Source organism: Hyperoodon ampullatus (genome assembly GCF_949752795.1).
Source record: "Hyperoodon ampullatus genome assembly, chromosome: 3".
In the NCBI taxonomy this organism is placed as follows: domain Eukaryota; kingdom Metazoa; phylum Chordata; class Mammalia; order Artiodactyla; family Ziphiidae; genus Hyperoodon; species Hyperoodon ampullatus.
Window position 1 is genome coordinate 42,043,577 of NC_136916.1, and position 15,303 is coordinate 42,058,879.

General features: G+C 41.3%; 1 protein-coding gene across 1 annotated transcript in view; it reads left to right on the forward strand.

The window, feature by feature from the left end:
* Positions 1-2,020: 2,020 nt before the first annotated feature.
* Positions 2,021-15,303, forward strand: part of LOC307049501 (cytosolic carboxypeptidase 4-like) — a gene marked incomplete at both ends in the record, with an annotated part of 92,970 nt that continues 79,687 nt past the window's right edge. The window contains one exon of the mRNA XM_079699072.1: positions 2,021-2,181. Coding sequence (XP_079555198.1) covers positions 2,021-2,181 — 161 coding nt within the window. The remainder of the gene's footprint in view (positions 2,182-15,303) is intronic.

Below are 15,303 nucleotides of genomic sequence, written 5' to 3' on the forward strand. Positions count from 1 at the left end.
CTCTGGGTCTGCTGGGACCACGTTCCCCTTCCTGGCTTTGGGTGCAGGAAGTTGGGCCATGTGTAGGATTCAGTGCCCACCTGGGACTGTGTGTGTGAGTGTGTGTGACCCTTTTGAGAGGGTACAGTTGCACTGTTGCTCACGGCCTCAGGACAGCAGGTGGGAACCGGGCTGTCTCACACTGTGCCTTGTCAGAGGGTGTGGAAGGTTTGGGCTTCTGTCCAGAGGGGGCGAGCTCAGGGGCGGGCTCCACCCTTCGTGGGACATTCTGGCACTGCCTGAAGAGAACCCCATTTAGTACCAAGCAGGGTATGAAGCAGACACCGTCACCCCTTCCTGAACCTCACTCCATTCTAGAACCACCACCCGCATGGCCAGTGCATTCGCCTGCCAGAGGGCCCGGGCTTGCAGCGAGGCAAGGATGGGGTAAGGCTGGGGGCTGGGGTAGGGCGGAGTAGCATCCAGCAGGCTAACCATGGGAGAGCAGGAGGCGTGTGTTACACAATTCCCGTGACTTCACTGCGGATTTGAAGTCTTTCAAAATCAAAAGCTGAAAAACAAGATCAAAATAAATAAATACACAGCAAAAAATATAAACAGTTTTAACCGTTGGATTTTCAATAAAAATTCAGGTAATACGACTTCTGAATAAATATATATAAAGTTGTTTTTTGTTTTCTTTTTAAAAGAAAGGGCCATTGGAAGGTAGAAACATCTAGGGAAAGGACCCATTGTCTGATAATTCACTTGTATCTAGAATGATCTGTGGCTCTGATTCAGTTACAGCAGTCATACTGATTTTACTTTCACTTAACGGTTAGATTTGTCTGCTTCATACGGTGCTTAGTTTGTTTTCCACTTGAAAATTGGACGGATGGCTGCCCCTGCACCCCGTGGGCTCCCCGAGGTGTGTGTGTCCCCCAGACTTGGGCAGGGTGGGGATTTGAGCTGCAGTATCACGGGGCGTCCTCTCGGAACCCCGCTCCTGGGAACCTTGTTGTAGCACGCTGCCCTGCATAGCCCTGATATCTGATAGTGTTGGAATCCTTCATTATCACAGTTCTGGAGTAACCCAGATCCAGCAGGCTTGAAGAAAACCTTTAGTGTTTTTCCTGACTATAAAAATATTACATACTCATTAAAAAAATCAATTTAAAAATGAATAGAGTAGACAGTGAAAATGCCCCTTTTTTTTTTCGAAGTGGAGGTTGGGGTAATGTCTGCTGTGTTCTTTATTCAGTGATGGTGGTAATGACAACAGCAACAATAATAAAACAGCTGACCGAGTAAGCAGGAGAGGGCCAGGCCGTCCCAAATGCTTGTCATCGACGGTCTCATTTAAGTCTCAAACAAACCTATAAAGTAGCAGCTGTTTTCGTCATCACTTTATGATTGAGAAAAATAGCCCAGAGAGGTGACTTAACTTTCTCAGGGTCACCAGTAAGGGCTGAGCTGTCTTCAGGGGCCCTGTTCCTGTGCACTGGCTTTGAGGAGCTGTGAGTTTCCCCGGGTCTGCTTTGTCACAGGTGTGTCAGTGGAGCTGGGGCAGAACCCCCTGGGAGATACAGCTTCAAAATACTTGCCGCCCCTCCCCTCTGCGGGCTGGGGTTCACCTGCTGCAGTTGGAATGTCCAAGGCGAATTCTTCGCTTACACGGCTGGCCCCAGGGTTCACATGCCACTGGCCCTGTGTGATAGCGCCCCTGCCTGTCCCTGGCCTTTCTCTTCCCTGAAGGGCCGATGGTTTGCACCCAGCCTTTGCACCTGCTGCCTCTCTGCCTGAACCCTCCTTTCCCCGCCATCACATCCGGGCTCCGCTCATCACCTAAGTTTCATCCCACGTGTCTCCTCTTCACAGGGGCCTAAATGAGCCCACCGTCGTCTTGGCCCTCTGTGGCCCATTGCCATTTTATTTTCTTCATAGAACTCCCAGGAAGTGAAAGTGTCCTGTTCACTGGTTTGGTTCCTTATCGCTGGTCTGTCTGCCCCCTTCTATACCGCCAACCACAGAGTGCAGCCCCATGGGGGCAGGAACTCTGTCTCTGTGCATCACTGTCTCCCTGCCTGGCACGTGGGAATTGTTCGGGAAGCTTCTGGTGGATGATCGAGTCAGAACCACATTACCTGCAACCCCTCAGCTGGGCCCTGGGATTTTCTGGCTCCCTCTGGCCACCAGCGAAGAGTGATGGAGTTGACACCCTCATTTAGAAAATTGCTAACTCCTGGCTGGGGGTGGAAGGGGGGGAGGGCATTAGCGCTGCAGGACAGAGCTGGACCTCCCAGAGAGTGACCCCCAAAATGCAGTTTTGATTGCCTCTGGTGCCTTCTTCTCTGAGAGTGGAGGTCTTTAGATCTTAGTCACTGGCATCTTCAGAGAGCTTGGCAAGTTTTCTTCTGAAGGTCTTGCCTCTTGGCTAGTTTGTTTACTTATGTATTTGGCTAACTTTCCAAGGAGGATGAAAGGTGAGCTGGGCACCTTGCTATTTGGTGCTTTTTTTTTGCAATTTTATTTTATTATTATGTTTTTAAATAAATTATTTTTGGCTGCGTTGAGTCTTCGTTGCAGTGCGCGGGCTTCTCATTGAGGTGGCTTCTCTTGTGGAACACAGGCTCTAGGAGCGTGGGCTTCAGTACTTGTGGCGCATGGGCTTGGTTGCTCCGCAGCGTGTGGGATCTTCCCAGACCGGGGCTCAAACCCGTGTCCCCTTCATCGGCAGGCAGATTCTTAACCACTGCGCCACCAGGGAAGTCCCTTTTTGCAATTTTAAAACTATATATATCGGGCTTCCCTGGTGGCACAGTGGTTGAGAGTCTGCCTGCCGATGCAGGGGACACGGGTTCGTGCCCTGGTCCGGGAAGATCCCACATGCCGTGGAGCGGCTGGGCCCGTGAGCCATGACCGCTGAGCCTGCGCATCCGGAGCCTGTACTCCACAACGGGAGAGGCCACAACAGTGAGAGGCCCGCATACCGAAAAAAAAAAAAAAACCTATATATGTATTATATTGGAGTATAGTTGATTTACAATGTTGTATTAGTTTCAGGTGTACAGCAAAGTGATTCAATTAGACATACACATATATTCATTCTTTTTCAGATTCTTTTCTCATATAGGTTATCACAGAATATTGAGTAGACTTCCCTGTGCTGTACAGTAGGTCCTCATTGGTTATCTGTCTTATATGTAGTGGTGTGTATATGTTCATCCCAAGCTCCTAGCTTACCATTCCCCCCCCCCCCGCATTTCCCTTTTGATAGCCATGAGTTTGTTTTCGATATCTGTAAGTCTGTTTCTGTTTTGTAAATAAGTTCATTTGTATCATTTTTTGATAAGTGATATCAAAGTGATATAAGTGATATCATATATTTGTCTTTGTCTGACTTCACTTAGCATGATAATCACTAGGTCCATCCATGTTGCTGCAAATGGCATTATTTCCTTCTTTTTTATGGCTGAGTAATATTCCATTGTAGGTATGTACCACATCTTCTTGATCTATTCCTCTGTCGATGGACAGTTAGTTTGCTTCTGTATCTTGGCTGTTGTAAATAGTGCTGCAGTGAACATTGGGGTGCATGTATCTTTTGGAATTATGGTTTCCTCCTTATATATGCCAAGTAGTGGGATTAGGATCATTTGGTAGTTCTATTTTTAGTTTTTTAAGGAACCCCCATACTGTTCTCCATAGTGGCTATATCAATTTACATTCCCACTAACATGTAGGAGGGTTCCCTTTTCTCCACACCCTCTCCAGCATTTATTGTTTGTAGACTTTTTGAGGATGGCCATCCTGACTGGTGTGAGGTAATACATCATTGCAGTTTTGATTTGCATTTCTCTAATAATTAGCGATGTTGGGCATCTTTCCATGTGCTTTTTGGCCATCCATATGTCTTCTTTGGAGAAATGTCCATTTAGATCTTCTGCCCATCTTTTTTGTTGGGTTGTTTGTTTTTTGGATACAGAGCAGCATATGCTGTTTGTATATTTTGGAGATTAATCCCTGTCGGTTGCATCATTTGCAAGTATTTTCTCCCATTCTGTGGGTTGTCTTTTCATTTTGTTTATGGTTTCCTTTGCCGTGCAGAAGCTTTTACATTTAATTAGATCCCATTTGTTTATTTTTGTTTTTATTTTCATTAGGAGGTGGATCCAAAAAGGTATTGCTGTGAGTTATGTCAAAGAGTGTTCTGCCTATGTTTTCCTCTAAGAGTTTTATAGTGTCCAGCCTTACATTTAGGTCTTTGGTCCATTTTGAGTTTATTTTTGTGTATGGTATTAGAGAATGTTCTAATTTCATTCTTTTACATGTAGCTGTCCAGTGTTCCCAGCATCACTTATTGAAGAGGCTGTCTTCTCTCCATTGTATATTCTTGCCTCCTTGGTCAAAGATTAGTTGACCATAGGTGCATGGGTTTATTTCTGGGCTTTCTATCCCGTTCCATTGAGCTATATTTCTGTTTTTTGTGCCAGTACCATACTGTTTTGATGACTGTAACTTTGTAGTATAGTCTGAAGTCAGGGAGCCTGATTCCTCCAGCTCCATTTTTCTTTCTCAGGATTGCTTTGGCTATTGGGGGTCTTTTGTATCTCCATACAAATTAAAAAAATTTTTGTTCTAGTTCTGTGAAAAATGCCATTGGTAATTTGATAGGGATTGCATTGAATCTATAGATTGCCTTGGGTAGTATAGTCATTTTGACAATATTGATTCTTCCAATGCAAGAACATGGTGTATCTCTCCATGTGTTTGTGTCATCTTCGATTTCTTTCATTAGTGTCTTATTGTTTTCAGAGTACAGGCAGGTCTCTTGTCTCCTTAGGTAGGTTTATTCCTAGGTGTTTTATTCTTTTTGATGTAATGGTAAATGGGATTGTTTCCTAAATTTCTCTTTATGGATCTTTTGTCGTTAGTGTATAGAAATGCAACAGATTTCTGTGCATTAATTTTCTTTCTTTTTTTAAAATAAATTTATTTATTTAATTTATTTATTATTGGGTCTTTGTTGCTGCACATGGGCTTTCTCTAGTTGCGGCGATTGGGGGCTACTCTTCGTTGCAGTGCACATGCTTCTCATTGCGATGGCTTCTCTTGTTGTGGAGCATGGGCTCTAGGCGTGTGGGCTTCAGTAATTGTGGCATGAGGGCTCAGTAGTTGTGGCTCGCAGGCTCTAGAGTGCAGGCTCAGTAGTTGTGGCCCACGGGCTTAGTTGCTCCATGGCATGTGGGATTTTCCCGGACCAGGGATCGGACTCGTGTTCCCTGCATTGGCAGGTGGATTCTCAACCACTGCACCACCAGGGAAGTCCTGTATTAATTTTCTATCCTGCAACTTTACCGAATTCATTGATGAACTCTAGTAGTTTTCTGATAGCATCTTTAGGATTTTCTATGTATAGTTCATGTCATCTGCAAAGAGTGACAGTTTTACTTCTTCTTTTCCAATTTGGATTCCTTTTCTTTTTCTTCTCTGATTGCTGTGGTTAGGACTTCCAAAACTACATTGAATAAAAGTGGCGAGAGTGGACATCCTTGTCTAGTTCCTGATCTTAGAGGGAATGCTTTCAGCTCTTCACCATTGAGAACGATGTTAGCTGTGGGTTTGCCATATATGTCCTTTATTATGTTGAGGTAAGTTCCCTCTATGCCCACTTTCTGGAGACTTTTTATCGTGAATGGGTGTTGAATTTTGTCAGAAGCTTTTTCTGCATCTATTGAGATGATCACATGGTTTTTATTCTTCACTTTGTTAATGTGGTATATCATACTGATTAATTTGTGGATATCGAAGAATCCTTGCATCGCAGGGATAAATCCCATTTGATCATGGTGTATGATCCTTTTTTTTAAAATTGCTTAAATTATTTTATTTTTTTACATCTTTATTGGAGTATAATTGCTTTACAATGGTGTGTTAGTTTCTGCTTTATAACAAAGTGAATCAGTTATACATATACGTATGTTCCCATATCTCTTCCCTCTTGCGTCTCCCTCCCACCCTCCCTATCCCACCCCTCTAGGTGGTCACAAAGCACCGAGCTGATCTCCCTGTGCTATGCGGCTGCTTCCCACTAGCTATCTCTTTTACGTTTGGTAGTGTATATATATATCCATGCCACTCTCTCACTTTGTCACAGCTTACCCTTCCCCCTCTCCATATCCTCAAGTCCATTCCCTAGTAGGTCTGTGTCTTTATTCCCGTCTTATGCCTAGGTTTTTCATGACATTTTTTCCCTTAGATTCCATATATATGTGTTAGCATACGGTATTTGTCTTTCTCTTTCTGACTTACTTCACTCTGTATGACAGTCTCTAGGTCCATCCACCTCACTACAAATAACTCAATTTCGTTTCTTTTTATGGCTGAGTAATATTCCATTGTATATATGTGCCACATCTTCTTTATCCATTCATCCGATGATGGACACTTAGGTTGCTTCCATCTCCTGGATATTGTAAATAGAGCTGCAGTAACATTTTGGTACATGACTCTTTTTGAATTATGGTTTTCTCAGGGTATATGCCCAGGAGTGGGATTGCTGGGTCATATGGTAGTTCTATTTGTAGTTTTTTAAGGAACCTCCATACTGTTCTCCATAGTGGCTGTACCAATTCACATTCCCACCAGCAGGGCAAGAGTGTTCCCTTTTCTCCACACCCTCTCCAGCATTTATTGTTTCTAGATTTTTTGATGATGGCCATTCTGACTGGTGTGAGATGATATCTCATTGTAGTTTTGATTTGCATTTCTCTAATGATTAATGATGTTGAGCATTCTTTCATGTGTTTGTTGGCAGTCTGTGTATCTTCTTTGGAGAAATGTCCGTTTAGGTCTTCTGCCCATTTTTGGATTGGGTTGTTTGTTTTTTTGTTATTGAGCTGCATGAGCTGCTTATAAATTTTGGGGATTAATCCTTTGTCAGTTGCTTCATTTGCAAATATCTTCTCCGATCCTGAGGGCTGCCTTTTGGTCTTGTTTATGGTTTCCTTTGCTGTGCAAAAGCTTTGAAGTTTCATTAGGTCCCATTTGTTTATTTTTGTTTTTATTTCCATTTCTCTAGGAGCTGGGTTAAAAAGGATCTTGCTGTGATTTATGTCATAGAGTGTTCTGCCTATGTTTTCCTCTAAGAGTTTGATAGTGTCTGGCCTTACATTTAGGTCTTTAATCCATTTTGAGTTTATTTTTTGTATGGTGTTAGGGAGTGTTCTAATTTCATTCTTTTACATGTAGCTGTCCAGTTTTCCCAGCACCACTTAATGAAGAGGCTTTCTTTTCTCCATTGTATATTCTGGCCTCCTTTATCAAAAATAAGGTGACCATATGTGCGTGGGTTTGTCGCTGGGGTTTCATCCTGTTCCATTGATTTATATTTCTGTTTTTCTACCAGTACCATACTGTCTTGATACCTGTAGCTTTGTAGTATAGTGTGAAGTCAGGGAGCCTGATTCCTCCAGATCCGTTTTTCTTTCTCAAGATTGCTTTGGCTATTCGGGATCTTTTGTGTTTCCATACAAATTGTGAGATTTTTTGTTCTCGTTCTGTGAAAAATATCATGGTAGTTTAATAGGGATTGCATAGATCTGTAGATTGCTTTGGAGAGTATACTCATTTTCACAGTGTTGCTTCTTCCGATCCAAGAATATGGTATATCTCTCCATCTGTTTGTATCATATTTAATTTCTTTCATCAGTGTCTTATAGCTTTCTGCATACAGGTCTTTTGTCTCCTTAGGTAGGTTTATTCCTAGGTATTTTATTCTTTTTATTGCAATGGTAAATGGGAGTGTTTCCTTAATTTCTGTTTCAGATTTTTCATCATTAGTGTATAGGAATGCAAAAGATTTCTGTGCATGAATTTTGTATCCTGCTACTTTACCAGATTTATTGATTAGCCTTAGTAGTTTTCTGGTAGCATCTTTAGGATTCTCTCTATATAGTGTCATGTCATCTGCAAACAGTGACAGCTTTACTTCTTCTTTTCTGATTTGGATTCCTTTTATTTCTTTTTCTTCTCTGATTGCTCTGGCTAAAACTTCCAAAAGTATGTTGAATAATAGTGGTGAGAATGGACAACCTTGTTTTGTTCCTGATCTTAGAGGAAATGGTTTCAGATTTTCACCATTGAGAATGATGTTGGCTGTGAGTTTGTCATATATGGCTTTTATTATGTTGAGGAAAGTTTCCTCTATGCCTACTTTCTGGAGGGTTTTTATCTTAAATTGGTTTTGAATTTTGTTGAAAGCTTTTCTGCATCTACTGAGATGATCATATGTTTTTTCTCCTTCAATTTGTTAAATGGTTTATCACATTGATTGATTTGTGTATACTGAAGAAACCTTGCATTGCTGGGATAAACCCCACTTGATCATGGTGTATGATCCTTTTAATGTGCTGTTGGATTCTGTTTCCTAGTATTTTGTTGAGGATTTTTGCATCTGTGTTCATCAGTGATATTGGCCTGTAGTTTTCTTTCTTTGTGACATCTTTGTCTGGTTTTGGTATCAGGGTGATGGTGGCCTTATAGAATGAGTTTCTGAGTGTTCCTCCCTTGGTTATATTTTGGAAGAGTTTGAGAAGGATAGGCATTAGCTCTTCTCTAAATGTTTGATAGAATTCGCCTGTGAAGCCATCTGGTCCTGGGCGTCAGTTTGTTGGAAGATTTTTAATCACAGTCTCAATTTCAGTGCTTATGATTGGTCTGTTAATATTTTCTATTTCCTCCTTGTTCAGTCTTGGAAGGTTGTGCATTTCTAAGAATTTGTCCATTTCTTCCAGGGTGTCTATTTTATTGGCATCTAGGTGCTTGTAGTAATCTCTCATAATCCTTTGTATTACTGCAGTGTCTGTTGTTCCTTCTCCTTTTTCATTTCTAATTTTATTGATTTGAGTCTTCTCCCTTTTTTTCCTGAAGAGTCTTGCTAACGGTTTATCAATTTTGTTTATCTTCTCAAACAGCCAGCTTTTAGTTTTATTGATCTCTGCTATTGTTTCCTTCATTTCTTTTTCATTTATTTCTGGTCTGTTCTTTATGATTTCTTTCCTTCTGCTAACTTTGCCGGGCGGTGGGGGGGTTGTTCTTCTTTCATTAATTGCTTTAGGTGTGAGGTTAGGTTGTTTATTTGAGGTGTTTCTTATTTTTTGAGGCAGGATTTTATTGCTATAAACTTCCCTCTTAGAACTGCTTTTGCTGCATCCCATAGGTTTTGGGTCATCGTGTTTTCATTGTCCTTTGTTTCTAGGTATTTTTTGATTCCCTTTTTGATTTCTACAGTGATCTCTTGGGTATTTAATAGTGTACTGTGTAGCCTCCATGTGTTTGTAGTTTTTACAGTTATTTTCCTGTAATTTATATCTAGTCTCATAGTGCTGTGGTCAGAAAAGATAGTTGATACGATTTCAGTTTTCTTAAATTTACCAAGGCTTCATTTGTGACACAAGATATGATCTATCCTGCAGAATCTTCCATGAGCACTTGAGAAGAAAGTGTATTGTGTTGTTTTTGGATGGAATGTCCTATCAATATCAATTAAGTCCATCTTGTTTAATGTATTATTTAAAGCTTGTGTTCCCTTATTTATTTTCATTTTGGATGATCTGTCCATTGGTGAAAGTGGGGTGTTGAAGTCCCCTACTGTGATTGTGTTACTGTCCATTTCCCCTCTTATGGCTGTAAGCATTTGCCTTATGTATTGAGGTGCTCCTATGTTGGGTGCATAAATATTTACAATTGTTATATCTTCTTCTTGGACTGATCCCTTGATCATTATGTAGTGTCCTTCTTTGTCTCTTTTAATAGTCTTTATTTTAAAGTGTATTTTGTTTGATATGAGAATTGTTACTCCAGCTTTCTTTTGATTTTCATTTGCATGGAATATCTTTTTCCATCCCCTCACTTTCAGTCTGTATGTGTCCCTGGGACTGAAGTGGGTCTCTTCTAGACACCACATATATGGATCTTGTTTTTGTATCCATTCAGCAAGCCTGTGTCTTTTGGTTGGAGCATTTAATCCATTTTCATTTAAGGTAGTTATTGATATTTATGTTCCTATTACCATTTTCTTAATTGTCTTGGGTTTATTATCGCAGGTCTTTTCCTTCGCTTGTGTTTCCTGCCTAGAGAAGTTCCTTTAGCTTTTGTTCTAAAGCTGGTTTGGTGGCGCTGAATTCTCTTAGCTTTTGCTTGTCTGTAAAAGTTTTAATTTCTCCATTGAATCTGAATGAGATCCTTGCTGGGTCGAGTAATCTTAGTTGTAGGTTTTTCTCTTTCTTCACTTTAAATATGTCCTGGCACTCCCTTCTGGCTTGCAGAGTTTTCTGCTGAAAAATCAGCTGTTAACCCTATGGGATTCTCTTGTATGTTATTTGTTGTTTTTCCCTTGCTGCTTTTAATATTTTTTCTTTGTATTTAATTTTTGATAGTTTGATTAATATGTGTTTGGGTGTGTTTCTCTTTGGATATATCCTCTATGGGACTCTCTGTGGTTACTGGACTTGATTATTTCCTTTCCCATGTTAGGGAAGTTTTCAACTATAATCTCTTCCAATATTTTCTCAGTCCTGTCCCTTTCTTTTTCTCTTCTTCTTCTGGGACCCCTATAATTCGATTTTTTTGGTGCATTTATTGTTGTCCCAGAGGTCTCTGAGACTATCCTCAATTCTTTTCATTCTTTTTTCTTTATTCTGCTCTGAGATAGTTATTTCCCCTATTTTATCTTCCAGGTCACTTATCCATTCTTCTGCCTTAGTCATTCTGCTATTGATTCCTTCTAGATAATTTTTTATTTCATTTCCTGTGTTGTTCATGATTGTTTGTTTGCTCTTTAGTTCTTCTAGGTCTTTGTTAAACATTTCTTGTATTTTCTCCATTTCTCCATTATTTCCAAAATTTTGGATCATCTTTACTATGATTACTCCGAATTTTTTTCAGGTAGACTGCCTATTTCCTCTTCATTTGTTTGGTCTGGTGGGTTTTTACCTTGCTCCTTCATCTGCTGTGTATTTCTCTGTCTTCTCTTTTGCTTGACTTACTGTGTTTGGGCTCTCCTTTTTGCAGGCTGCAGGTTCGTAGTTCCCGTTGTTTCTGGTTTCTGCCTCCAGGGGCTAAGGTTGGTTTAGTGGGTTTGGTAGGTTTCCTGGTGGAGGGGACTGGTGCCTATGTCTGGTGGATGAGGCTGCATCTTGTCTTTCTGGTGGGCAGGACTGCATCCAGTGGTGTGTTTTGGGGTGTCTGTGACCTTATTATGATTTTAGGCCGTCTCTCTGCTAATGTGTGGGGTTGTGTTCCTGTCTTGCTTTTTATTTGGCATAGGGTGTCCCACACTGTAGCTTGCTGGTCATTGAGTGGAGCTGGGTCTTAGCGTTGAGATGGAGATCTCTGGGAGAGCTTTCGCCATTTGATATTACGTGGAGCCTGGAGGTCTCTGGTGGACCAATGTCCTCAACTGAGCTCTCCCACCTCAGAGACACAGGCCTGACACCTGGCTGGAGCACGAAGACCCTGTCAACCACACGGCTCAGAAGAAAAGGGAGAAAGAAAGAAAGAAAGAAAAAATAAATAAAATAAAGTTATTATTAAAAATAAAAAAATTAAAGAGTAATTTAAAAAGAAAGAAAGAAAGAAGAGAGCAACCGAAGCAAAAAACAAATCCACCAATGATAACAAGGGCTAAAAACTATACTAAAAAAAAAAAAAAGACCGACAGAACCCTCGGACAAATGGTAAAAGCAGAGCTGTACAGCAAAATCACACAAAGTCTACCGCCTCAATTTTGGGATGATTCATTTTCTATTCATGTATTCCAGAGATGCATGGTACATCAAGTTGATTGTGGAGATTTAATCCGCTGCTCCTTAAGCTGCTGGGTGAAATTTCCCTTTCTTTTCTTTGCTCACACAGTTCCTGGGGTTCAGCTTTGGATTTGGCCAAGCGTCTGCTTGTAGGTCACCTGAGGGCGTCTTTTTTTTTGCTCAGACAGGACGGGGTTAAAGTAGCAGCTGATTAGGGGATCTGGCTCCCTCAGGTCGGTGGGAGGGAGGGGTATGGAATGTGGGGCGAGCCTGCGGCTGCAGAGGCAAGCATGATGTTTCACCAGCCTGAGGCACCATGTATTCTCCGGGGGAAGTTGTCCCTGGATCACGGGACCCTGGCAGTGGCGGGCTGCACAGGCTCCCGGCAGGGGAGGTGTGGATAGTGACCTGTGCTTGTACAGAGGCTTTACGGTGGCTGCAGCAACAGCCTTAGCATCTCATGCCCATCTCTGGTGTCTGAGCTGATAGCCGCAGCTCGTGCCCATCTCTGAAGCTGGTTTAGGCAGTGTTCTGAATCCCCTCTCCTCGCACACCCTGAAACAATGGTCTCTTGCCAATTAGGCAGTTCCAGACTTTTTCCTGGACTCCCTCCAGGCTAGCTGTGGTGCTTAGCCCCCTTTAGGCTGTGTTCAAGCTGCCAACCCCAGTCCTCTCCCTGGGGTCTGACCTCCGAACCCTGAGCCTCAGCTCCCAGCCCCCACCCACCCCGGCAGTTGAGGAGAGAAGCCTCTCATGCTGGTGAGTGCTGGTCGTCAGGTGTCCTCTGTGCGGGAATCTCTCTGCTTTGCCCTCTGCACTCCTATTGCTGGGTTCTCCTCTGTGGCTCCGAAACTCCCTCCCACCCAGTCTCCACCAGTGACGGGGCTTCTAGTGTGTGGAAACCTTTCCTCCTTCACAGCTCCCTCCCACTGGTGCAGGTCCCGTCCCTATTCTTTTGTCTCTGGTTTTTCTTTTTTCTTTTGCCCTACCCAGGTACGTGGGGGAGTTTCTTGCCTTTTGGGAAGTCTGAGGTTTTCTGCCAGCGTTCAGTAGGTGTTCTGTAGGAGCTGTTCGGCATGTAGATATATTTCTGATGCATTTGTGGGGAGGAAGGTGATGTCCACGTCTTACTCCTTCGTCATGTTACCAACATCTCTCTCGCCGTTGGTAGTTTGATAGGGATTGCATTGAATCTGTAGATTGCTTTGGGTAGTATAGTCATTTTCACAACGTTGATTCTTCCAATTCAAGACAGGAATTCCATATGTTTTTATCATCTTTGATTTCTTTCATCAGTGTCTTATAGTTTTCTGCATACAGGTTTTTTTCCTCCTTAAGTAGGTTTATTCCTAGGTACTTTATCCTTTTTGTTTCAATGGTAAATGGGAGTGTTTCCTTAATTTCTCTTTCTGAGTTTTCATTGTTATTATAGGAATGCAAGAGATTTCTGTGCATTAATTTTGTATCCTGCTACTTTACCAAATTCATTGATTAGCTCTAGTAGTTTTCTGGTGGCATCTTTAGGATTTTCTATGTATAGTATCATGTCATCTGCAAACAGTGACAGTGTTACTTCTTCTTTTCCAGTTTGGATTCCTTTGATTTCTTTTTCTTCTCTGTTTGCCATGGCTTAAACTTCCAAAACTATGTTGAATAATAGTAGTGAATTGGGCACCCTTGTCTTGTTCCTGGTCTTAGAAGAAATGCTTTCAGTTTTTCACCATTGAGAAATCATTCTCAGTTGGCTGTGGGTTTATCATACATGGCTTTTATTATGTTGAGGTAGATTCCCTCTATGCCCACTTTCTGCAGAGTTTTTATCATAAATCGGTGTTGAATTTTGTCAAAAGCTTTCTCTGCATCTATTGAGATTATCACATGGTGTTTATCCTTCAATTTGTTAATATAGTGTATCACATTGATTGATTTGTGTATATTGAAGAATCCTTGCATTCCTGGGATAAACCCTCTTGATCATGGTGTATGATGCTTTTAATGTTCTGTTCGATTCTGTTTGCTAGTATTTTGTTGAGGATTTTTGCATGTATATTCATCAGTGATATTGGCCTGTAATTTTCTTTTTTTGTGACATCTTTGTCTGGTGTTGGTATCAGGGTGATGGTGTCCTTGTAGAAAGATTTCGGGAGCGTTCCTCCCTCTGCTACATTTTGGAAGAGTTTGTGAAGGACAGGCACTAGCTCTTCTCTAAATGTTTGATAGAATTCTCCTGTGAAACCATCTGGCCCTGGGCTTTTGTTTGTTGGAAGATTTTTAACCACAGTTTCAATTTCAGTGTTTGTGATTGGTCTGTTCATATTTTCTGTTTCTTCCTGGTTTAGTCTTGGAAGGTTGTACTTTTCTAAGAATTTGTCCATTTGTTCCAGGTTGTCCATCTTATTGGCATGTAGTTGCTTGTAGTAGTCTCAAATGATCCTTTGTATTTCTGCAGTGTCTTTTCCTTTTTTGCTTCTAATTCTGTTGATATGAGTCTTCTTCCTTTTTTTCTTGATGAGTCTGGCTAATGGTTTATCAATTTTGCTTATCTTCTCAAAGAACCAGCTTTTAGTTTTATTGATTTTTGCTATTGTTTCCTTCATTTCTTTTTCATTTATTTCTGATCTGATTTTTATGATTTCTTTCCTTCTGCGAACATTGGGGTTTTTTTTTCATATTCTTTCTCTGATTGCTTTAGGTGTAAGGTTAGGTTGTTTATTTGAGATGTTTCTTGTTTCTTAAGGTAGGATGGTATTGCTATAGACTTCCCTCTTTGAACTGCTTTTGCTGCATCCCATAGGTTTTGGGTCATCATGTTTTCATTGTCATTTGTTTCTAGGTATTTTTTGCTTTCCTCTTTGATTTTTTCAGTGATCTGTTAGTTGTTCAGTAGCATACTGTTTAGCCTCCATGTGTTTGTAATTTTTGCCTTTTTTTTCCCCTGTAATTGATATCTAGTCTCATAGCATTATGGCCAGAAAAGATGCTTGATATCATTTCAATTCTCTTAAATTTACTGAGGCTTGATTTGACCCAAGATGTGATTTGTCCTGGAGAATGTTCCATGTGCACTTGAGAAGAAATTGTATTTTGTTGTTTTTCAATGGAATGTCCTATAAATATCAATTAAGTCCATTTGGTCTATTGTGTCATTTAAAGTTTGTGTTTCCTTATTTATTTTCTGTTTGGATGATCGGTCCATTGGTATAAGTGGGGTGTTAAATTCCTCTACTATTACTGAAATTCTTTTGTCTGAGTCCTTGGTCTTGATGATATTGCCCATGTATTTGGAAGTGCTTCAAAACCAGCTCCCCTTTGCATAGTTTCTGCTTACGAAAAGTCAGGTGGGTGGGGTCCTCCCAGCCTTGACTGCAGTGCTGTGCTCCTGGTTCGCTGGCTCAGGCAGTAGCCACCCCTCTGTCACACTCTCTGCTGAGTTTTTACTAACCAAAGCAGTCTGAGGTCTGGGTTTCCATTTCTTTAGTAAAAACTTCCCACGATTGATGATGATTCCCACAGGATG